The sequence below is a fragment of the Belonocnema kinseyi genome, chromosome 7 (assembly GCF_010883055.1).
Source record: "Belonocnema kinseyi isolate 2016_QV_RU_SX_M_011 chromosome 7, B_treatae_v1, whole genome shotgun sequence".
In the NCBI taxonomy this organism is placed as follows: Eukaryota; Metazoa; Arthropoda; class Insecta; order Hymenoptera; family Cynipidae; genus Belonocnema; species Belonocnema kinseyi.
This window is the reverse complement of record NC_046663.1, coordinates 73,275,646-73,300,813: the sequence shown is the minus strand read 5'-3', so window position 1 is coordinate 73,300,813 and position 25,168 is coordinate 73,275,646. Positions and strand designations below refer to the sequence as shown.

Here is a 25,168-nt window from a genome sequence, read left to right as displayed (position 1 = left end):
GACCAGGTAAGAATATTTAATAAAGGATATTAAAATTGTCGGTATATTGGTCCAAAAAATACCCCCCCCCCCCCCCCCCCCCCCAGGAAAAGTAACGTAACTGAAAATTCTCTCAAAACATAGGAAGTAGAATGGCTTTTCAAGAAAATATGAGGATCAATTTTTTCAAATTAAATTAATGTAAATGACATAGTGAATTCAATATGTAAAACTCAATTCCTAAGAGTTCAAGTCGAAATATATTGCGTTTTCAAGAAAATAATCGAATTTTCAACCAAAAAAGATTTTTTACAAAAAGAGAATATTTCTAAAAAAAGACGATTTTTTTAATAACAAAAATTAATTTTATTACCAACAGATGCACCAGCAATTAAATAGATGAACTTTCAATGAAATGAGACGAATATTGACCAAAAACATTGAATTTTTAACTATAGATTGAATTTTTCACATAAAAGATTATTTTCAACCAATAAAGATTACTTTTCTGACATAAAAGATGAATTTTGAATCTAAACGGATGGGTTTTTAACAAAATAGTTGAATCCTAAATTTTTTATAACAAAATATACATTTTACACCACAAATGAAACCATCAAATTTTCAGTTAAAAAAATTAATTTTCCACATAAAAAAAGAATTTTCAACCAAACACGGAATAGTGAAATTTTCAGAAAAAAGTTAATTTTTTTACCGAAATAGAAACGAAATGTTAACAAAAAAATTTTAATTTTCAACCAAGGAGGTGAATCTTAAAAAAGTTAAATTTTTAACCAAACAGATGAAGTTTTAACACAAAGGTTTATTCGTAACCAAAAAATATTACTTTTCGACCATAAAAGATGAATTTTCTACCAGTCGAATTGAACGAAAAAAAAGAATTTATAAGAAAATAGTTGAATTCATAACAAAATATTAAAATTTTTAATAACAAAGTATACCTTTTAAACCACAAATAGGTTTGCGAAATTTCAGTTGAAACAATTAATTTTCAATGAAACACGAAATAGTGATATTGTCATTTAACAACATTTGTTTTCAACGAAAAGAAGCGAATTGTTAACAAAAAAGTTAAATTTTCAACCAAATAGATCATTTTTCAACAAAACTGATAAATTTAAATGCCAAGGGGATTTTAAAATAAACAAGATTATTTTTAAACAAATAGTTAAATTTTCAATGAAAAATATAAATTTTCAATAAAAAAAAGTTATTTTTCAACCGAATAGTTTAACTTTTTATCTAATTTTTGAATGCTTAAGCCAAAAAGACGAACTTTCTACGAAACAGTTGAATTTTCGGTCGAAAAATAGGAATTTTCAACAATTTTTTTTTCAAGTACCAAAAATTTGCAGTTACACGAAAATCCATGCATTCTCAACCAATAAGATAAATTTTCCATCGAAAAAACATGCCAATAAAAGACATTAACTTTCAACTAGAAATGATCAATTTTCAATTGAAAATGTTAATTTTAAACTAAAAATGTAATAGTTACAAATGAAATCGTCGAATTTTCAGTTACAAAAATTAATTTTCAACTTAGAAAAACGAATTTACCACCAAACACGGAATAGTGAAATATTCAGATAAAAAAATAAATAAATTTCACCGAAAAAAACGAATTGTCAACAAAAACGTTAGATTTTCAACTTATGATTTAAATCTTTTTAAAAACGTGAATTTTTAATCAAATATTTAAATTTTCAACTAAAAAAACACGAATATCCAACTAAACATATGATTATTTAACAAACGTGATGAATTTTAAAGCCAAAACGATTTGAAAAAAGATCATTTTTAACCAAACAGTTGAATTTTCAACAAAACATATGAAATTTCAATAAAAAGTTAATTTTCTACCAAAACGTTGAATGTTTAAGCCAAAAAACGAACTTTCTACAAAACAATAGAATGTTTGGCCCAAAAATATGAATTTTCAATAAAAAAGTTTTTTTATTATAAAGTACCCAAGATTTACAGTTTAACGAAAATCCAAGCCTTTTTAACGAACAAGATTAATTTTCTATCGAAAAATATAACATTTCAATAAGATACATGAACTTTCAACTAGGTGTGATCAATTATCAATTTTAAATGTGAATTTTTAACTAAAAATGGAATAGTTCCATTTTCAATTTAAAAAATTAATGGTCAACAAAGAAGAATATTGAATTTTCAACAAAAAAGTTCATTCTCAACAAAAAAATATGACTTTCGACCTTAAGAGATCAATTTTCTACCAGTCGAATTCAACGAGAAAAAAAAATCATTTTTAACAAAATAGTTGAATACCCAACTAAATAGTTAACCTTTTAATAAAAATTTGAACCACAAACGGAATCGTCAAATTTTTAGTTAAAAACATTAATTATCAACATAGAAAACGAATTTTGAACGACACACGGAATAGTGAAATTGTCAGATAAAAAAATTAATTTTTCACCAAAAACAAAAAAAAAGAATTTTTGAACAAAAAATTTAAATTTGTAACCAAGAAGATTAATTTTAAATAAAAAATGAAAACATTTCAACAAAATAAACTTCTAACTAGAAATGACCAATTTTCAAATAAAAATGGACTAGTTAGATTTGTAGTTAAAAAAATTAATTCTCACTAAAGAAGAAAATGAATTTTCAACAAAATAGTTTAATTTTCAACCAGCGAGACGAATTTTCAACCAAAGAAATGAATTTTGAACTGATGACGAATCTTAAAAAATATTTTTTTTTATAAGAATATACATTGAAGCCAGAAAATGATTCTTTAACTAAGAAGATTAATTTGGTAAAAATGGAATAGTTCAGTTTTTAATTAGAGATTAATCTTTAACAACAACAAAAATGAATCTAAAAAAAATAGTTTAACTTTCAATCAAGGAGCTGAATTTTTACCAAAGAATATGATTTTGTAACAAAATAATTGCATTTTTAACAAAATAATCAAAATTTTAATCAAACTAGATGAACCTTGAACCAACAATATAATAGTTGACTTTTCAACCAGATCTACTTGATTTTTTTATTGGATTCTAGTAATTCAGTTCGCATTTGAGAAAAAGAAACTATAAAAAGAGTCAGCTTTTTGAAAACAAGGAACAAAATAATTACTAACAAATAGGAAAAAATGAGTTATCTTTTGATTAAGCCTACTAGTTCCTAATCCTTTTTCAGGCTGAAGATAAAACTATTAGGTGAACGACGAATAAACAAACTTCAAGTTCCTGACAAAAAAAAAACAAGTTTCTTTTTTACAAACTTATCAGTCATCAGTTTTTTCAAATATTTATTTATATTATGGTATAAATAGATCAAAGTCGCATCTCATATCTTACAGATAATATCAAATGCCCAGAAAAAAACACAATTGTGCCAGATAAATGATATTAAAATAGCAAACTGACCACGTCTTTGCTTATAAAATACTAACGTGAGTTATAAATCTTTGGGCTTTACAACTGGGAATGATTTCCCTTCATCTTAATTTCTAATTAGTCACGGGATGGAACAAATTAATTATACTTTTTCTAAGAATACAGCAATATATATTCAAAATTGTCTAAAATTATGTACCTTGAATAAAATTGCACAAAAAGGAATGGAGCTGTTCTAAAACATAAAAATAACTGTCTTATATGCACGTTTGAATGCTTATTTACAGATTTCTGGGCCCAGAAAAAGCTTTACTTGATGTTTCTAAGCGTTTGGATTTTTTCTCATCAATTCCAAGTCGGCGTCCATCATGTCCTTCACGAGATCCTGAAAAGAAACTGTTGGCTCCCACCCAAGTTTCAGTTTCGCTTTCGAAGCATCGCCCAGCAGTAAATCCTGAAAAATCCAAGAAATTGATTTAAACTTAAGTGAAGAGGTGTATTTGATTTTTTCATTGAAACGAAATTTAATAAAAATTAATCTTACCACTTCAGTTGGACGGAAATATTTCGGATTGACTCGAATAAGAACCTCTTCAGTTTTAGCGTCTTTTCCGACTTCGTTCAAACTTTCTCCTTCCCATTTAATAGAGCGCCCAATGTATTCAAATGCAGCTTCAATAAATTCTCTCACACTGTGCGTTTCTCCCGTAGCAATGACAAAGTCGTCAGGAACCGTTTGTTGAAGCATGAGCCACATTGCCTGAAAATGTATAGTTTAAAATTCTGTCCTTTTTTGAAGGCCTGCCGGGACCAAGTCACTTTCTTGTCAAAAGGCAAATTTTTCCTGTTATGAGCCATCCATAAAATAGATTAACAATTTCGGAATTTTTGACCCCCCCCCCTCCCCCGCCCTGAAAGTAACAATTTTATGTTTATAAATTATTTTAAATAAAATTAATTTAAATAACATATTTAATTCATTACGAAACAATTTAATTTCCTAATAGTCGAATGCAAAAAGAGAAATTTTCAACAATAAAATTAATTTGAAATCAAATAGTTGCATTAAAAAATATATATGAAGTTTACTGTAAAAGAGATGAGTTTTTCTAAAAACAATTCCAAGATTCAACCAAACAGTACAAATTTCAAGCCAAAAATACGATTTTTTACGAAGACAGTTAAATTTTTAACAAAAACGTTACTGCTTAACCAACTAAGATACATTTTTAACCCATAAGGGTGTCTTTTCTACCATAAAAAATGAATTTGTAATCTAAAAAAATGAATTTATAATAACATAATTGCACTTTCGACTAAAAAGGATTACTTTAAAAAAATATTTACATTTAGTCGAATTTTTAAACAAAAAAGATTAACAAATATTTAAATTTTCAAGACAAAAAGACACATTGTTTTAGAAGATAGTTGATTTTTCCACCATTAAAGATAAATGTGCAACAAATGAGATTAAAATTCAATGAAATAATTGATTTTCAATATAACAAGACACATAGTTTAGAAGACGGTTGAATTTTCAATAAAAAGATTAATTTTCTACCAAGAAATATGACTTTTCTACCATGAAAGAGGGCTTTTTAAGAAAAAATACATAACAATTTTGTACCAAATAGTTGAATTTTCAAAACAAAAAAAAAACATTAATTTTCTACCCAAAAAGGCGACTTTTTAACAAAATACCTGAATTTTCTACCAAATAGCTGATTTTTTATCATATATAATATATTTTCAATCAAAAATGTAATAGTACAGTTTTAAGATAACAACTCTGATTAGAATAACAATATAATTTTTAAAAAAACAACGAATTTTCAACAAAATTGGTCAATTTTCCAACAAAAAGATGAATTTTTGGTTAAGAATATTAATGCTTTACCAAAAAGATGAATTTAGAACCTAACCCATATACAGGATACAGTTTTAACCAAAGATGAAATAGTTAAATTTTCAGATTAAACAAAAAATGTTTAACAAAAAATGATTCTTCAAAGAAGCTATTACATTTTTTATCAAAAAGATAGATTTTTGACCAAGAACATTAATTTTCTACTAAAAAAGACGAATTTTTAACAAATATAATGAATTTTCAACAAAATTATTTAATTTTTAAATCAAAAGACGAACTATCTACAAAAAAGTTGATTTTTAAACCAAAAAGTTTAATTTTCAAGCCAAGCCAAAAAACCAAACTAAAAAGGATCAATTTTTAACCAAAAAGATGAAATTTCTACCAAAAAAGACGAATTTTCAACCAAAAAGTTGAATATTCCACTAACAAAATTAATTCTTAATTGAAAAAGATAAATTTTTAACCAAAAATGGAATACACTATTTATTAGTTTAAAATTTTATTTTCAAGAAAACTAGATGAACCTTTAACTAAGAAAATGAATTTTTACCAAAGTAGTCTGATTTTTTATAAAAAATATGACTTTTCAACAATATAGGTGCAATGTCAACACAATAATTAGATTTTCAAATAAATAATAGAGTTTTTAACTAGATGAGATGAATTCCGAACCAAAAATATAATAGTAACCCTTTCAATAAAAAATTAACCTTTATCCAAAAATATAGTTGGATAACATAGTTAGATAAAATATAGTTGGTAACCAACCTAAGTTTTTAGCCTCTCCTCGAACAGGTAAGGTAGTTTATGGAAAATGCCATCAGACCATTTTTTCTCTTAGGACTACATCACTGCATAAGGGGAAAAACTTTTTTCTTCTAAACAGAAAAAAAAATCCAATATTTTATACCTTTACGTAGTCCTTCGCGTGCCCCCAATCTCGTTTGGCATCCAAATTCCCTAATTCTAGAACGTCTTGCAATCCCAAGTGAATTTTAGAAATCGACCTAGTAATTTTTCTCGTCACGAAGGTTTCGCCTCTTCGAGGACTTTCATGGTTGAAAAGAATACCGTTGCAAGCAAACATATTGTAGGCTTCTCTGTAGTTGACGACTATCCAATAACTGTAGAGTTTAGCACAAGCTGTTGGAAATAGAAAAAGATCTTTATTATTTTAAACATTTCTTTGTGTCTATGAATATTTTTTCAAAGTAACTAAGATTTATGTAAACAAATATTGTTTGGCAAATATTGTACCATAGGGAGAACGTGGATAAAAAGGTGTCTTTTCACTCTGTGGAACTTCAGCGACTTTGCCATAAAGTTCAGAAGTCGAGGCTTGATAAAATTTCACGGATTTTTCCAGACCACAAGTTTTTATTGCGTCTAGGATTCTCACTGTTCCAACTCCATCGACTTCGGCAGTGTATTCACTTAAATCAAAACTTACCTAAACAATATTATAATAAATAATAATCAGATTCTATAACATCTGATAATAAATAAATATATTATTTTTATTCCTTAAAATGCAGACACAGAGATAAGATAATTCTATTTTTTTAACATGCTTTATTGCAATATATAAACATAAGCTGCGTACTTAAATATCTTATTTCGTTTTTTGTTTTACATTAAACACACCTTAACATGACTTTGAGCAGCAAGATTGTAAATTTCTGTTGGATGGATTGAGCTAATGATTTTTACTAAACTGCTGGAATCAGTCATGTCCCCATAATGCAATTGCATTTTGCCCTGTCGATGACATTTTGGATCTGCGTACAAATGTTGAATTCGTGTTGTATTAAACGAACTTGCTCGTCTGATAATTCCATGAACTTCATAACCCTTCTCGATAAGGAATTCTGCTAAATAAGATCCATCCTGAAAGTATAAACATTTTTCAATCTCAGACAATTTCAATTTATTCCTGGCCCATATTTTCAATAGCATGAAAGGAATATTTTCTTAAGACAAAGAAAAAGCATCCTTTCAAAGTGTCACTGTAGTTAAGAAGTAGCTTTCGATTTTAAAATTTATTCCTATTAGCTCCAATGATTTATATCCAAAAACAGTGTTACGACAAAATCACAATTTCGAAATTCCCTGACGAAATTTTCATTTTCATTGCCTTTACAAAATTTTCTTTTAGATATAAAAGCTATCGGCGAGAAAATTCTAGGCATCTGCCTTTGAAGCTTAAAAACTCAGCAAAAAAAATGCTAACGCAATAAAAAAAGTCATATGAAAGCTAAAACTATTCTACGTAAATGAGCTTGAAGACATTTAGGCAAAAAAATTGTGCTTCGCAGACTGAAAAATCAAAAAAAAAAAAGTAAGGGTTTCCGCATAGATTTGAAAACAGTCAAGTTTAGAGCATTATTTCTTATACAAGAGGCAATATGAAAAATTTAAAATTCACAAGTATGAGGAAAACTGTTTTGAACCAATTGCAGTTGAGAAATTTGAGAAATAATAAAAATTGTTACTTAAAAGTACAAAAATATACAACTATATCATCTTCAATTCTAATAAAGATATTAAAGCGATTCACACTGGAAACTGTAACGGATAGGCTCTGTAATTATTTTCAATTATCCGGAAGGATGTGATACTCTTATTTTTTGTGAGAATCGCGATATTTTTAGACACTTTTTTGTTGGAAAACAAGTTAAAATAATTACAGAGCCTATCTGTTATATTTTGCAGTTTGAATCGCTTTAATATCTTTATTAGAACTGAAGATAATATAGTTGTATATTTTTGTACTTTTAGGCAACAATTTTTATTATTTCTCTGCAAAGCACAACATTTTTTTAAATAAACGTCTTCAAGCTCATTTACGTCGAACACTTTTAGCTTTCATGTGACTATTTTTTTTTTATTGCGCTAGCCTTTTTTATGAGTTGTTCAAAGGCAGATGTCTATCATTTTCTCGCCGATAGTAAATACTTTTAGTGATAATAGTAAAACAGAATTTTAAAAGTAGTTATCTCACTAAAGCAAAATTGTTACTAAGAAAGTGTAAAATCCACATATATTGCAACTTAGAGATTTTGCATTTTCAACAAAATATATTAACTTTTTATCAAAGAAATGAATTTTCAAGCAAAAAGATAGATTTTTTACCAAGAGTATGAATTTTTAACCAAATAGTTGAATTTTCAACCAAAATGATTAGTTTTTAATTAAGAAGATTGATTTTCTACAAAAAAATGAAATTTACAAAGAAACACAATAATTTTTAAATAAAAAAGATAAATTTTTTACAAAAAATGGAATAGATATATTTTTAGTTAAAACTTTTTTAAAACAAAAAATCGAATTTTCAAAAAAATAGTTAATTTGTTAACCAAAAGGATGAATATTCTACGACAAAAGACGAATTTTCACCGAAATACAGGAATTTTTAACTAAAAAAATCAATTTTTAAACAAAAATGGGATAGTCTCATTTTCAGATAAAAAAATGCATTACAAAATAAATTTTCAACAGAATAATTCAAGTTTGAACTAAAAACATGAATTAGCCACCAAAAAGATAAATATTCTACCACAAAAGACAATTTTTCATTACAATACATGAATTTTCAACAAAATGTTTAAATTTTGATCCTCAACCAGAACAGATTAATTGTCAAGCGAACGTCCATTTGAGATACAAAATTATTCTTCTTGTTTGAAAACTTATCTCTTTGTTGGAAAAATCATTTGTTTTGGTTGAAAATTTAACTATTTTGTTTAAATTTGTATTTATTTTTATGTAGAAAGACGAATTTACCACAAAACAGTCGAATTTTCAAACCAAGAATATGAATTCCCTGACATTCCCTGACCCGCTTTAAATCCCCTGATTTTCCAGAGTTTCCTGATCTGTAGCAAACTTGTTAAAAAATATTTCAAGTCTTGCTAACAATTATATCATAGCCAACAAAAATTTGTTAGTGCTATACAACAATAACATGGATATTCTAAAATTAAAATCTATCTTTTTAGACTTTTGTTTCACATTAAAAATAAAATTTATCTACATAGCAATATGAAATTATCAATACCAATAAGAAATAAATAAACAATTTACCTAGAAGTTCTTTATCGTCCGCGAATCAATACTCATGAAAAATAAAACAACTAAAATGTTGTTCAACTATATCGGAAAAAATTTATTCGGTGAAAAAACACCTTTTGCTATCAATTTATGAGAGCAGGATGCCATCCGCTCCTGCTTTCATAATAACAAATATATATTGCTTCCTCATAGAGAAAGGTTTGAAAATGCAATTTTCCACAAAATGTTTATGCGTCTTGAAAACTAAAAGAGCTATGATCGCGAAATTTAGAAGAATTGTAGCTCGGACTGATATTCAGATCTGATAGGATTTTCTGCTAGATCGGCGATATAAAAGTTGTTCTTTTTAGTTTAGATTTAACAAAAAAAATGTAATTTTACCGCATTTGTAAGAAAACAAATTTGTTGATATTTAAAATACAGCAATACGATATCTAGTGTATTTGTTCGCGTCTTCCAGACGCATCGATCGACCTATTGCTGAACATTTTATGATTCAACACTTCACCAGTATCGATTTATGAAGTTTTAAAAAAATGGTGTATTCTGTTTATATGTCAAGAACTTTTTTGAGATTCAAAATGCAACTATACGATATGTAGTTTATTTGTTTGCATCTTGGAGACGCATCGACTGACCTATTTTTAAACCTGCTATGGCCCAAGAGTACCGATTTATAAATTTAAAAAAATATATTGTTTATCTAGTTGATATAAGGAAAACTATTTTTCATATTCGAAATTAACAGTTACTTAGAAAGTTTTGAAAAGTAACATTGTTTCTATGAAGTTTTCATTTGGAATATAACACTACTTTCTGATTGTCTGAAAACAAAATATTCCGTAAGACAGGAACATAAACTGAAAAATATCTAAAGTATTAATTTTTTTATTCTTTAGGGAGCAGCGTTATTTACATCTGACTCTAAAACGTGATTTGTTTTTATATAAAATCGTTATGTTGGAAATTAAAAAAATGACACTTTTAGTTCTAATAAAATTACAATTAACAACATTTTTACTCCAAAAAATGATTTCAAGTTTTCAATTATTTACTGAAATGTAGTTTGCTTTGTTATTAACAATTTATATTAAATTAAAACTTCGAATTTATGAATGTGATACGTTAATGTTTTTTTTAGATATAGAAAAGGCTCTTACTTGGCCAGTAATTCCAGTGATAAGTGCTACGCGTCTGTCAATAGTTGCTGCCATTTCATATATATGTTTGATTGCACTAGTGGATGTAATAAAACATTCCAATCAAATTTATATTGCAATGAAAGTTTAGAACCGAATCGACTTGGAATCAGATACCTCACGAACGGTTATTCATGACAGGTCGCCACGTATTACTGTTTAAATTCTTTCACCGGTATCTTTATCAAACGGGATATCTATCGATAAAATGTAACACGTGTTTTAAACTAGATATAATAAATGACAAAACCTAAAACATATACAAGACAAATTCATAGCACAAACACAACAAAACGGGCAATAATCAAAACGTCAATTGTGCTTGCCGGCGATGTTTAATGTTTTTGACATTTGTTGTTTTAGGTTAGGTTTATCGGTGATTTAAGAGGGGGGTTTGCCAGCCGCTAGATACCGCTAACTGTTCTAGTCAAATTTCCGCGAAAATTAAAAATTTGTTGTTGTATTCAACTGTTTTTGTTTACAAATTGAAATCTGTGTTGGCTGAAAACTCCACTACTTGATTATAAGTAGAATACTTTGCTAAAAATTTATTTTATTTGTTGAAGAATCTTATATTAGTATGAAGAATTAAATTCTTTTTCGTTAGAATATTATTCCTCTTATTCGAAAGTGGTAGATAATTTACCGATTTTTTAAAGTTCGGTTGTTTTATGGTTAAAAATTAATTTTTTTAGTCATCTTTTTCAGTCGAAAATTCAGTTTTTTCGTTGAAATGTTTGTTCTTTTGTTTGAAACTTACTTTGTTTTGATAAAAATCAAATTATTTTGTTAAAACTTTGTTTTTTTTCCAGAAAATTAGTTGTTTTTTTTACTGAAAATTGAACTATTACATTTTTGGTTTCAAATTTATCATTTTTAGTTTAAAATTCAACCATGTTATTGAAACTTCACGTGTTTTCTTGAAAATTCGATTTTTTTTGGTAAAATATTATTCTTTTTGTCTGTGAAATCTTTCAAAATTCATTTCTTTCGTTGAAAATTGAACTAGTTTTGTTCAAAATAATGTTATATTTGTAAAATTCAGAACTACACAAGAAAAACTAACAAGTTATTAAAATATCAAATGTTTTCTTCTGAAATGAATTACTTACACTTTTATTTTGTTTTATTAATAAAATATTAATATTTATTATTGATTTATATAAAACAATTAATTTTTGATTGAACCAATTTGAATTTTCGCGGAACATTGAATAAAGCAGTTGGAGGCAGTGGTCAGTGGCGCATGCCAGAGACAAAGATTATTTTGTTCTGACACCACCATGGACATATAGGAAAGACGGGACATGCCATCCTAACTTGTGAACGGGGTTGAATCCACGGGAAGGGGGAGACTTCCATGAGTGGGAGAGCCGTCATCTTACGATGTGCCATTTAATTATGCGCACGAGCATTTTTGCCACGCAGGAATAATAAGGAGACCTAACTCCGTTCCCCCACTTGGCAATAGAAACATTACCGTAAGTGATACGCACATTACAGGAAGATCTTAGATTTGAGTGCGCAGGTGCGCAGTTGTCTTCTTCCTATACATGGAAAAGTGTGCGAGTGAGAAAGTTTGTCAAATTGACGTAAGTTGAGATGTTCTGTTTGTTTGTTTTGATGCAAGTGTCAGAAATGTGTTCTAAGCCATGAGGTGTCAAGTTCCGGGTTGTGGACGAAGTTACACGCCGAAGAAGGCAAATACACTTCGTTTTGTTAAAGCCTTCACTGTAAGTACAATAGACGTCTAATGTATTTTATTGTTTTACCTGTCATTTAATTTAAATAGAAATGATTTAGAAATTTAACCTTATTTACTCACTACCTGAGTGCCTGCGGAGAATTTCTCAGAGCTTCTCAAAGCCTTGAGAATCTTTAGCCTATTTATCATATTACAAATTTAAAAGGTACTTACCTAAACGTTTCCTTCTCAAAATCGGTGTATCTTTCGTATGATGATCAACAAAAGAACACAACCTCTAACTTACGTCAATTTGACCAACTTTCTCACTCGCACACTTTTCCATCTATAGGAAGAGGACAACTGCACACCTGCGCACTCAAATCTAAGATCTTCCTGTAATGTGCGTATCACTTACGGTAATGTTTCTATTGCCAGCTTCAGATGGCTTCCCACTGGCAGTTGGGTCTCCTTATTATTCCTTCGTGATTTTTGCCGACAAAATGTGCATGAAAATCATCGACATATAGTACTGGACCGCTGGCTACGGCTGTCCGAAGTGGTCCAGGGAATCGAAAGAAATGACAAATCGAGAAAGTAGACCAGTCCTTTTCTAGGGATGGCGATTGGTGATTGGTAGAACCAATCACCATCCTTAGTAAAGGTCACGGCTACTTTCTCGATTTTTTCTCTCTTTCTATTTCCTGGTCCACTTCCGACAGCTGTATCCAGCGGTCCAGTACTTTATGTCGATGATGAAAATATAAACATGTGGGCGCTACCATGTTTGTCGAGGGACATCAAAAGGTGGCGTGACCTCCCCCCTCACTGCATCACCCCCGCAATGGAATGCCTAGTTCCTTGGTTCCTATGTGTGACATAATGCGCTTCTCATTTTACAAGTCTATGTGTTTTATGGCGTAAAACTAGACAACAGCTATGCTGAAAAACTGAAAATCTACATTACCATGAATGATTTTGATTTCAGCGGGAAATTCGTAAATATTTGAATTTCTTAAGTATAATTGTTACTCGATAATTCTAGAATAAAATTTAGTCACTCATTAGGAATTTTTAGGCTCTTAGGTTATAATAAATTTAACAATTTAAGAGCGTGGGAAATAGGTCATGTGGATGAGTCAGAGACCCATAAAAATGTTCCTACCGTAAAAACAGTAACTAAATGCAACATTTATTACTATAATTTATGCGCTTACTCATAGAAAAGGAACTTAGTTGCGAAATAACTATAAAAAAATAAGTAGTCAACAGCAGATTACGCGTGGGCGTCCCTAGACAGGTTAAAATGTATGCACGCGTGAATCATCCCTAGACAAGGTCACACGTGCCTTAGGGTCGTAAAAAGGGACGATTAAGTGTTTTTGGACAGTAGATGAGTCAAAAAGGTCTATATAAAGGGATGCTTTTAACAAGCTAGAGCTTCTTTTTCTCTCAGCTCTCAGTACGTACGTGTAGTCAGTTCAGAGTAGTTACGTTAATTCTCAATTAGATTTCAAATTTTTCATACAAAAATTGTAAGCATTTAAATTAAGAAACCTTTCAATTGTGAGAGTGCGTGAGCTAATTCGATCTAAAGTGACTTAATTTAACCTAAAATTGGATAAAATATAAAAGAAATTACTAAATTGCAATTAAAAAAGTGTTTTAATTTCAAAGAAGAAGCCTTTTCCTATCCCAGTTTCAGGCAAACGTTTCAACGTTTTAAAGCAGAAACGAACTCAAAGGAAACTGAAGAGAAGATAATAATTAAATAATAAAATTCAAATTTAGCGGCAATCAAGGAACTTCCACAATTCAACGATAGATAGAACTACCATGCCGGGACGTAACACTATGTACATGGACACCACTCATGGACATAGGAAACAAGGGACTATGCATGCCATTGCGGGGGTAATGCAATGAGGGGGAGGTCTGCCACCTTTTGATGTCCCATGACAAACATGGCAGCACCCACATGTTTATGTTTTAATGCACAGTTTGTCGGCAAAAATGCTCGTGCCCATAATCAAATGGCACATCGTAAGATGGCGGCTCTTCCCGCTCATGGAATTCTCTCCCCTCCCGTGGATTCAACCCCGCTCGCCAAAGTTAGGATGGTATGTCTAGTCCCATGTTTCCTATGTCCATGACACCACTGGTTAGAGGTACCTCTAGTCGGTAAAATAGAAATCAGGAGTAGAAACAATAAATCTAGAATTTCACTAGTATGCGAATTACTTTATTGGCAGAAATGTTTTAGGGGAAATTTCTCGGAAGTGATAAAGATCACAGTTGCTGGTTTTAATTGACAGTGAATTCAATTGAAGTAATTACTAGCAATTGGCACACTTCTGACTCAGTCCTTTTTTTTAATTTCCAGGTTTCGGAAACATTTCTACAGGTTTCTGCATTTCAGAGTATGATTTAAAAGCATATATTTTTCAGTGCGTTGAAAAAGATAGTGAATAAGTGAAACGTTGTACGCAATTATCACAAGTACTTTGGGCATTGGATTTTTATACTCTTGCAAGAACCTAAAAGCAATTGACACAATTAAGAAACTTTATCCACCAAAGATAATCGGAGTTTTTATCACAATAGTATTTCGTATCGAAAACAGAAAACTAGAGTGATTGTGTGAACAGCGGAAAACCAAGTATAAAATGGGCTTTTCCTTAGATTCATTAATTCATTAATATGCAGCACAAAAAACGAGGATAAATATATAGCCTATAGTGAGTAGAAAAAGTTATAAACTAATATATAGAGAGCATGGGGAAGTACTGTGGGCGGCAGCACGGAACACGATTCTCATGAATAATAAAGACGTAAGTCGAAATTTCACATTAAAAATTATCGTATCGTCAAAGAATATTTATCTTTAATCCAAACTTATCTCACTTATTGAATCCTAGATTTTTAGACTTGTTATTTTTATTTTACGACCATGATTTCAAGTGTGCAAAAATTATTTTTTGAAGGTTATGTCCATAATTGTGACCAATTAACCTTCGACTCTTTGTAAATCATCAATTTAATTTTTAGGGTCGATCACCGAAACCGCATTGTAAATTTTCGGAACTTACAGTTAATTTAAGAATTATAAGGTCTGTTTAATCATTTGTATACACACAGTTTTAATTCTTCGTCTCTATTTATATTAACGCTCTTATTGTACATATATAGTAAATAATTAGTTGTTAAATAGTTTGTGTCTTAAATTTCTGTCTTATCTTGAAATCTATATTGCAGATAAAAGTTGCATGCTGGATCATTTTTTAGCGAGAATTTTCTTCAAAAATGTTGGAGAACATTGACAGTGATTTAGTGCCTATTAAAGCCCACTATTTCCTTTATAATGCCGGTAATTTTTCTTTGAATATTCTTATAAATTAAGTTTTTTTTATTTTATCCTAATTATCAGTGTTGGCTCGTAACTCTTTACTTGTAATGCAGTTACGGGAAGTTACATTCTTTGCAATTTTTTAGGAACATTTGCTTTTGTAGACAAGTAATTAGTAACGTAACTTAGTTACTATTCATCTTATTCTGGTAACTTGTAACTTTAAATTAGCCACTTTTTCGGTACTTTTCAGTTTTTGTCTTTAATTACTTTGGATAAGTTTTCAAACTTAAAAGAAAAATTTTTTTAATTATGGAGATGTTGAATTCCAAGCTTTCTCACTTCAGGGAATAATGAATAAAAAATTATTTTTTTCTCGATTTTTTTATAACATCCCTATCAAAAATTCAACTTCAAAATATTGTATAGTTTCAGATTTACATGGTTGACATTTGTGGAATTTCAAATCGAAAATCTTAAAATTTTATCATTTTTATTTGGAAACATTTGAAATAGAAAGCGTTTGTGAAGAAAAATGTTTGAATTAAAAGACATAAAAATTGAATAAATTGAAATTCGAATCTATAGAATTCAGACAATGTGCAAATCAGAAATATTTTTAAATGTAGAATTTCAAAGTGAAGTCCATTCCATTGAATACTTTTTATCCACATTGACATTTTAAGACAGGAGCCCTTAAAATTTAATGAATAAAAAAAATTAAGCATTGAAAAATTAATTCAAACGTAAAACTTTAAATGTAATTTTACACTTAAAATTGATTGAACATGAAGAATGTTAAACACAGCCAGTTTTTAACTATAAGAATTTTAAGTATAATCATTTTAGGTTCAAGGTACTCAAAGTCTTCAAAAATATGCGCTATTTTCCAATAAAATTTTCCTGATTGTATAATTTACTATTAAAAAACTTGGATTTAAGTAACTTTACAGTAACTTGAGATACAAAATTATATATTTCATATTTCACGAGTTCAAAATTGTAAAATAATTTTTAATTGAATTCGTTAATGATGAAATAATTTTCCAACTACTAGCGTTAGAAATTGAACGTTTTATATTTTTATAAATAAAATATTTATTTATTCATTATTATATATTTTTTAATAAATAAAGTATTATAAATTGAAAGCTAATATTGTGGAAAATTGATAATTGAAAACTTTCCCGAATAAATAATTTCAAATTCAAACACTAAAAAATGCAGGACAATTCCAATTTCAAATTTTTCAGCATTTTTTAATTTTTCCTTTCAAAATAACTTCATTAAAAATAATTTGAACTGTAAATTCTGCATTTCTAAATATTTTATTTTTCAAATAATTTCATATACATATTAGAAATTGCAGTACAGTTTAATATTTATATCTTCCCAAGTTGTCAAATTTTAAACACTCATTTTCAAGCTTGTGGTGTTTAAAATTTGAACAGTTTCCATTGTTTAAAATTGAATAATTTTAGATTTTTCGTAATTGGAATTTAATTAATTTATAAAATGAAAGTATACAAAATTAAATAATTTTAGATTTAAATATTCAAAATTGTATAATTTACAATTGATTATGTCTATTAGAATTGAACAATTTTAAATACAATCTTTCACAATTGTACGCTTCCATATTAAAAGGTTTTTAAAAATGATAAAATAATGTTACATTTCAATTTACATTAGATAAATTCCTTTAACAATTTCATAAGTGCATTTTTCAAATTATTGACCTTTAAAATTGAAAATTCTCATTTATTTAAAAATTTCAAATATTAACGATAAATTGAAAGTAACTTTTAGGGAATTCGAAATTACTTCTTTCAGTAACGTAACTTTCATGAGTTACTTAAAAAAAGTAACTTACGCAACACAGCTAATTATGTTAATAAAATTAAAAGTTTTCAGTTTATTTGTTAATTTTTAGCATAAAATAGCAGCAGTAAACTAATGTAATTTGAAGATGAAACTCCATTCAGTAATCGGATAGTTAATTTTATAATTACGTACGTGATTCATAAATTAATTTTTTTCAGCAACGGGATGCATTGTACCTTTTCTGCCTACAATTGCAAAGCAGTTGGGATTTTCAGGATTTCTGGTGGGCTCAATTTACACAATATTGCCGATCTCCGGATTGATTGCAAAACCTCTCTTCGGTAGTTTGGCTGACAAGTACAAACTGCACAAGTCTTTTTTTTTATTTTTCCAAGCCTTAATAGCCATTAGTTTTTTTACAATGTACTTCATTCCCGAGGTTGACACAACAGCAGACGCCAATTTAAGATGTGATAGTGGGGATGCTTTTCTAGAAGTTTGCCCTGAACAAATTCAACAACCTTTCTCCGCAGATATTCTCGAAGGAGTTTTAAATAAGAACAAATCTGAGGGATATTGTCAGGTATTTAAGCACAGGGTGGCCACTAACCGAAAAACCAGAATTAGCCAGGACTTTTGAGCACCGGCAAAAAAAACGGGAAATAGCTGCGAATTTTTTTGAATATCGGGAGTACCAATCATCTCCGGTAAAATTTGGAAGATTATTTTGTATTTAATATTTTTAGTTTAATGTTTCGTTAAAAAATAAATTTTCCTTTCACAATATATATTTAAGAATATAAAATTTGCGTTGATGGAAAAATGGTATAATTTCAATACTTTTTGTGTAAACGTTTTTTTTTCTTTTTAATAAAATTCGTTTTAGGCAAAAAGTATTGAAATTAGACCATTTTTCACTTCGAATGCAGATTTTATCCAAAAAAAGAAATAGGCCCTAATTATATAAAAAAATATAATTGTAAAAATAGATTAAAATAAGAAAATTCAATTTTGACGTCGGATCCTAATTCCAACGCCCTTAAATTGAAATTTAAAAGTCTAGGGATGCACTTTTGGTCCAGAATTCATATCTTCTGATGGTAAATTCAACTGTTTTGTCGAGATTTTGTCATTTTTTTTTATAGAAAATTGATCCTTTTGTATTAGAAATTCATCTTTTTCTTGAAAATTCGCCTATTTCTGGTTCAAAATTCAGCTATTTTTGTCAAAAATTCTACAGTTCGGTTGAAAATGGAATTATTTAGTTGAAAAATTTAGCTGAAACTTGAACCTTTATGTTTGAAGGTTGATTCTTTTCAAATCAAAATAATTAAAATCTAATTATAATCCAAATTTTATTTTAAAATTTTTTAGTTTAGAATTCTTCTCTTGTTGTTAAAAATTCTAATATTATGTTCCAAATTCAACTGTTTTGTTGAAAATTCATTCTTTTTAATTAAAAGTCTATTATTGTATTGTTGTTCAAGAATTCATCACTTTTGTTCAAAATTCTACAATTTGGTTGAAATTTACATTATTTTGTTGAAAATTAAATTGTTTTTTCAACTTTCGTTTTTTTATAGAATTTTTTTTTTTTTTGAAAATTCAACTGTCTTCTGAAAAATTTGTGTTCTTGGCTTGAAAATTCAGTTCTCTGGTTGAAATTTAACTGTTTTTCGTTAAAATTTAATATTTTTGGTTAGAAAATTCGTTAATTTGATTGAATATTCTTTTTAGAATGAATATTCAACTGTTTTGTTATAAGGTCATCTTTTTGGGTCAAAATCCTACTATTTTGCTAAAGGTTATTCTTTTTGTATGCAAAATTGGTCCTTTTTCATTAATTTTTATCTTATTGTAGAAAAATCTATTTTTTGGCTGACAATTTGTCTTTTACGCTTGAAAGTTAATTCTTTTTAAATCAAAATAATTAACATCTAATTATACTCTAAATTTTATTTCAACATTTTTTGGTCTGGAATTCTTCCTTTTCGACTTCAAATTCATCTTTTAATAGAAAAGTCATATGTTTTGGTTAAAAATTGATTCTTTTTCATTAGAAGTCTACTATTATATTGTTGGTCAAGAATTCATCACTTTTGGTTAAAACTTCTACAATTTGGTTGAAATTTTAATTATTTTGTTGTAAATTAAGTATTTTTTTTATAGAAGATTCATCTTCGTTGGCTGAATATTCAACTTTTTTGTTGAAAATTCGTCGCATTTGCATGAAATTTCCAATATTTGGTTGTAAATGCAACTTGTTGAAAATTCATTTTTTCGGGTGTAAAAGTCAAATTTTTTCGAAAACATTCGACTTTTTTGCTTAAAAAAAATGAACTTCTTTCTTAATACTCTATTTTTTGTTGGTTGAAAATGTCACTGTTTTATTATAAATGAAATATATTTGAACTTACAAGTAGAGTAATATGGTACCTATATTATTGTTATATTAAAGAATTTATTTCTCTATTATTTCCCTCTTTTAATAAATAATCACTCTTTTCTTAAAATCATTTACATTATTGTAATACAATTAAAAATTTGTTTGTTGGTTTCAAAATGATACAATAAGGTAATTTGTATTTAACAACTATTGATATAAACGCTTAAAATAGGCCGAGAAAAATGTAATTTTTGATTGGAAAAATCGAGAAATAATCCGAAATTTTGTTTTGAAGTTTGAATGGCCACCCTGAAACAGAAGATTAAATTTAATATCTTAACGGGTATGAGTTAACTAACTCGCGACTGTTCTTCCAGGTTTCTTTTTGTCAGATTTGTGAGTTTCCTTCGAAAATTCACAATATTACGAGGATGGATTGGCGTCATTGTATTGACGGTGTGCCTTTTAATTTCACTGCACAATTCAATACGTTACACGATATTGTGGTAAGATTGATTTCAAAAACATTGATTTGAAAAAAAAAATAATGAATGATTATATTTGATTGCTTTTATTGTTTAGTTAGGTACTTGTGTAAACGTAAAAGTAGAGAGAGCACTACTTTCAAATGGAAATTCAAACAGGCCATTTTGCAGTTCTCATATCTTAACGCCTTGTCGAATTAGCTGTCCTAAATTTCCACCTATGGACAATTTATTACGTGAAGCTAAAAATTCGACCACTTTCTCACAGAGTTCAACTTATCAGTTTCATGTATTTTTATGGGCCGCCATCGCTAGCTGGGTTGGTATGGCAGTTGTAGTTAGCATAGGAGATGCCATCTGTTTCAATCTTCTTGGTAAGTTTAAAAAAATTACTCTGCTAATCAAAAAATCCTCACGATTTTCCAGAAGCGGCGGAGCCTTTTTTCTCTAGGCTGGCACAATTTGTGCATAGTATAATAATATTATATTACATACACATTGTTCATAAATAATAGCAAATGAACAATTAATAGTAAATAATAAATAATGGTATAAAATTCATATTGCCAAACATCAAAAAAATATTTAAAATATTTCGCAAAGATTTCAAATATTTCGCAAAGATTTTGTTAGATTTAAAAGATTTCCCAAAGACTTACATTATTTCATAAACATGTTCGATGGATCTTAAAGATTGCATAAAGATTTCAATGATTTCATACATATTACCAAATATTTTGGACAGTTTAAAAAAATTTCGAAGTTTCAATTATTTTCCAAAGATATCAAATGCTTCAAACATTTCGCAAAACTTTTGCATAGATTTAAACGATTTTACAAAAAACATCAATGATTTCCCAAAGATTTCGATAATTTGACAAACATTACAAAATATTTCAAAATATTTAAACAATTCCACAAATATTATCAAATATTAAAAAAAAAAAAATGATTTTCCAAATATTTCTACAATTTCAAAAATATACGAAATAATTCAGAAACATTTTAAAAGAATTTCAATTTAAAATTTCACAAAGATTTCACAAAAATTTTGGATAGATTTAAAAGATTTAACAAAGGCATAAAGTATTTCACAAAGATTTCAAAAATTTCATAAATTTTTCAAAAATGCTTCACAGTTTTCCAAAGATTTCACAAAGATTTCGATGATTTCCCAATGATTTCAAATATTTCGAAAAGATTTAAATAATTTCACAAATATCAAATATTTTAAAAGCATTTTTAATATTTTACAAAGATTTAAATGATTTTATAAAGATTTCAAAAATATTTTGTATGGTTTAACAGGATTTAAATATGTATCAAATATTTCAAAAATATTTGTAATATTTTATAATGAATTCAATGACTTCACAAACATTAAAATTATTTCCCAAATATTTCCAAAGGTTTCAATGATTTCCCAAAGATATTAAAGATTTTGCAAGGATTTCAAATATTTTTGACAGATTAAAAATATTTTACAAAGACATCAATGATTTCCCAAAGATTTCAATAATTTCACAAATATTACTATACATTTCGACAAAATTTCAAAGTTCTTTGCAAAGATTATAATCATTTCCCAAATATAACAATTGTTTCAAATATTTCGCAAAGCTTTTGCATAGATTTAAAATATTTTACAAAAAACATAAATGATTTCCCAAAAATGTTAATAATGCCACAAATATTTCAAAATATTTCAATAATTCCACAAATATTATCAAATATTTTTAAAAAATTGTTAATATTTTTCAAAAAATTAAATGATTCTCTAAAAGTTTCAAATATTTCGCAAATATTTCGGATATTTTATAAAGATTTCACAAAGATTTCACAAAGATTTCGCAAAGATTTTTGATAGATGTAAAAGATTGCACAAAGATTTTAAATAAAACAATATTTTAATCATTTTTTCAAATATTACCAAATATTTCAAATAATTCGCAAAGATTTCACAAAAATTTCGGATAGATTGAAAACATTTCACAACGGCATAAAGGATTTCACATATCAATAATGTCACAAATGTTTTTAAAATATTTCACAGGTTTGCAAAGATTTCTTAAAGATTTCAATAATTTCGCAAATATTTCGAAAAGATTTGAACAATTTTACAAATATCAAAGATTTTAAAAACATTTTAAATATTTTACAAAGATTTAAATGTTTTTATAAAGATTTCAAAAATATTTTGGATGGTTTACCAGGATTTAAAAAATGTACCAAATATTTCAAAAATATTAAAAATATTTCCTAATGATTTCAATGATTTCAAACTATACATTTCAACAAAATTTGAAAGATTTCTTTGCGAAGATTTTAATCATTTCCCAAAAATATCAAATATTTCGCAAAGGTTTTGCATAGATTTAAAAGATTTTTATAAAAAACATTAATGATTTTGCTAAAATTTCAATAATTTCACAAATATAACCAAATATTTCAAATATTTAGTAAAGATTTCAGAAATATTCCACAAAGATTAGAATGATTTCCCACAGATAAAAAAAGTGTTTGGATAAATTTGAAAATTTTCATAATGATTTAAATAATTTTTAAATATTTCGCAGAGATTTAATCAGTTCCAGAAATATTATTAAATATTTTAAAAACATTGTTATTGTTCTTCGAAGATTTAAATCATTTTCTAAAAGTTTTAAATATTTCGCAAAGATTTCGGATAGATTAACAAGATTTCACAAAAGCTTGAATGATTTACCAAAATTTATACAATTTCAAAAATATACCAAATACTTCAAAAATATTTAAAAAGGATTTCAATGATCTGCCACAGATTTCGCAAAGATGTTTGATAGATTTACAATATTTCACCAATATTTTAAGTAATTCACAAATATTTTACAAAAATTTCGGATGTTTAAAAGATTTCACAAAGGCATAAAGGATTTCACAAAAATTTCAATAATTTCACAAATGTTTAAAAAATATTTCACAGTTTTCCAAAGTTTTCACAAGGATTTCGAGTATTTCGCAAAGATTTAAACAATTTCGAAAATATTAAATATTTTAAAAACATTTTTAATATTTTACAAAGATTTAATAAAAATGTCAAAATCTTTAAAAATATTGTTTAATGATTTCAAAAAGATTTAAATGATTTTCCAAAGATTTCAGTCATTTCGAAAATATAGTCAAATATTCATAAAATATTTTAAATATTGCGCAAAGATTTCGGATAGATTTTAAAACTAACTAATTCGGAGCAACAATTTTAGGTGGAGATAAAAGAAAGGAATATGGCAAACAAAAAATGTGGGGAAGTATAGGCTTCGGAATTTTTGGCATAAGCGCCGGATACTTAGTAGATGTTTTCAGCAGAGGTGAAACGCAGAAAGACTACACTTGCATATTTTATATAATGCTGATCGCGATGATATTTGATATTATCGTCTCGTCAACGCTGAGAAAGGTACTTATTCCTATGAAACGCAGACATAAACACTTTAACTTTTCTATCTTTCACAAACCATTTTTTCACTGTTAATTACTCTTTCAGAAAAATCCAGAATCTGGAGAAAGCGAACCATCAGTTCTTTGGGAACTTTGGTCGCTTGCAAGGGAGGGAAGAATTTTGGTCTTTGCATTTTGGTGCATAGGATCTGGAATGTGTACCGGAGTTGTTTGGAACTACCTTTTATGGTACACCGAGGAGTTGGTGCCAATTGGTACACCTTGGTTGAAAACCTTGCAGGGTTTGCTTATCGGTATTCAAAGCTTGTTAGGCGAACTGCCTTTCAACTTTTTGTCAGGAACCGTATTAAGAAAATTGGGTCATATCAATGTTATGAGTCTTGTGCTGCTTATATATGCAATCAGGTCAGCAAATTAAAAGTGCGAATTTCTCGGTTGCAACAAAATATGCTTCAAACTTTTCTATCGTTTTTAGATATTTAGAAGCTAAATAATGAACTTTTGCAGATTTATGACCTACAGTATGATCTCCAATGCCTGGTGGCTAATTTTGCTGGAAGTACTTCACGGACCTTCGTTTGGTCTTTGTTGGCCAACTATGGTTTCTTATGGCGATAAAGTCGCACCTCCAGGAACCAAAGCTACAATTCAAGGAGTTGTTGGCGCCGTCTTCGAAGGCGTTGGTAAGATCCCTTGTGTTTTTTCCTGTTTTTTCGGCAAAATCAGGTTGGCTACTTGACCGGGAAACCGGAAATTTACTTCTAATCGCAGTAAAATCCAAGGTTTCATTATTTTTATCATTTTTGTCAATTTAGAAAAGTGATTTATACTTTAATTACAGTCGCAGGGCATATGCGTGTGCTTATTATGTTATTGGGTTACGGATTTATTTACTTAGGAGCCGTACTTAAATTACGTCACGGATTATGGGCCCTCTCTAGAACGCCCTCCCCCCCCCCCTTGTAACAAAATATAACAAAATATTGCTTGAGATATTTATTATTTATTATTGAGATATTCATTATTTTCTTTTTGACTCTAATAGCGTTCATCGTCTTCTTTTAAAATCCGCCAGAAAATTGAAAAAGCTTCAAATAAACAAAATGGCACCGTTTTACTGAAAAAATTAAAAATCTATTTTCTCCAAAAAAACGCCTTTAAATTTCTTGTCAATTTTTGTTTGAACTTGTACTCTGATAATGGAGATATTTTGTAAGTTTGATGCTTGCTAAATAAATTTTGTAGCCCGGAGTCTAAAAAAGATCTGCAAAATATGTCTGGTTCTTTTGCAAATTTTTTTCATAGTTCACGAAAAAGTTTGAAAATTACATTTTTAAGGGGAAAAAAATCTCCCGACATCAAAAACGGCTTGGCCCGCATGATGCATTCGTAAACTACGAGGGTAGTTCAATAAGTCCTTAGAATGACCAACAGATGGCGCGCGAATCGCTCCAAATCATCTGTTTTCAGTCAGCACCACTCCCGACTAGA

The 25,168-nt window shown here is 28.2% G+C and overlaps 2 protein-coding genes across 5 annotated transcripts in view; one reads left to right on the top strand and one right to left on the bottom strand.

Annotated features, from left to right (window-relative positions):
* Positions 1–3,284: 3,284 nt before the first annotated feature.
* LOC117176190 (GDP-mannose 4,6 dehydratase) lies at positions 3,285–10,857 on the bottom strand. The gene is made up of 6 exons (XM_033366296.1): positions 10,476–10,857; positions 6,889–7,131; positions 6,502–6,694; positions 6,155–6,387; positions 3,919–4,134; positions 3,285–3,828 (listed from the first exon to the last, which is right to left on the bottom strand). The coding sequence occupies exons 1-6, from the start codon at positions 10,527–10,529 to the stop codon at positions 3,697–3,699; spliced, it is 1,071 nt and encodes a 356-aa protein (XP_033222187.1). The 5' UTR covers positions 10,530–10,857; the 3' UTR covers positions 3,285–3,696.
* A 3,617-nt stretch (positions 10,858–14,474) lies between these two features.
* LOC117177081 (major facilitator superfamily domain-containing protein 6-B) overlaps positions 14,475–25,168 on the top strand; it is a 15,400-nt gene continuing 4,706 nt past the window's right edge. For 2 of the 4 annotated variants that reach the window (XM_033367565.1, XM_033367567.1), the window contains exons 1-9: positions 14,475–15,029; positions 15,247–15,308; positions 15,454–15,565; positions 17,587–17,951; positions 20,132–20,260; positions 20,337–20,613; positions 23,482–23,675; positions 23,763–24,082; positions 24,185–24,360. In XM_033367565.1, coding sequence (XP_033223456.1) covers positions 15,502–15,565; positions 17,587–17,951; positions 20,132–20,260; positions 20,337–20,613; positions 23,482–23,675; positions 23,763–24,082; positions 24,185–24,360 — 1,525 coding nt within the window. In that variant the 5' untranslated portion in view covers positions 14,475–15,029; positions 15,247–15,308; positions 15,454–15,501. Of the gene's footprint in view, positions 15,030–15,246; positions 15,309–15,453; positions 15,566–17,586; positions 17,952–20,131; positions 20,261–20,336; positions 20,614–23,481; positions 23,676–23,762; positions 24,083–24,184; positions 24,361–25,168 lie in introns of those variants that run through there. The other 2 variants (XM_033367566.1, XM_033367568.1) reach the window with 2 other exon arrangements.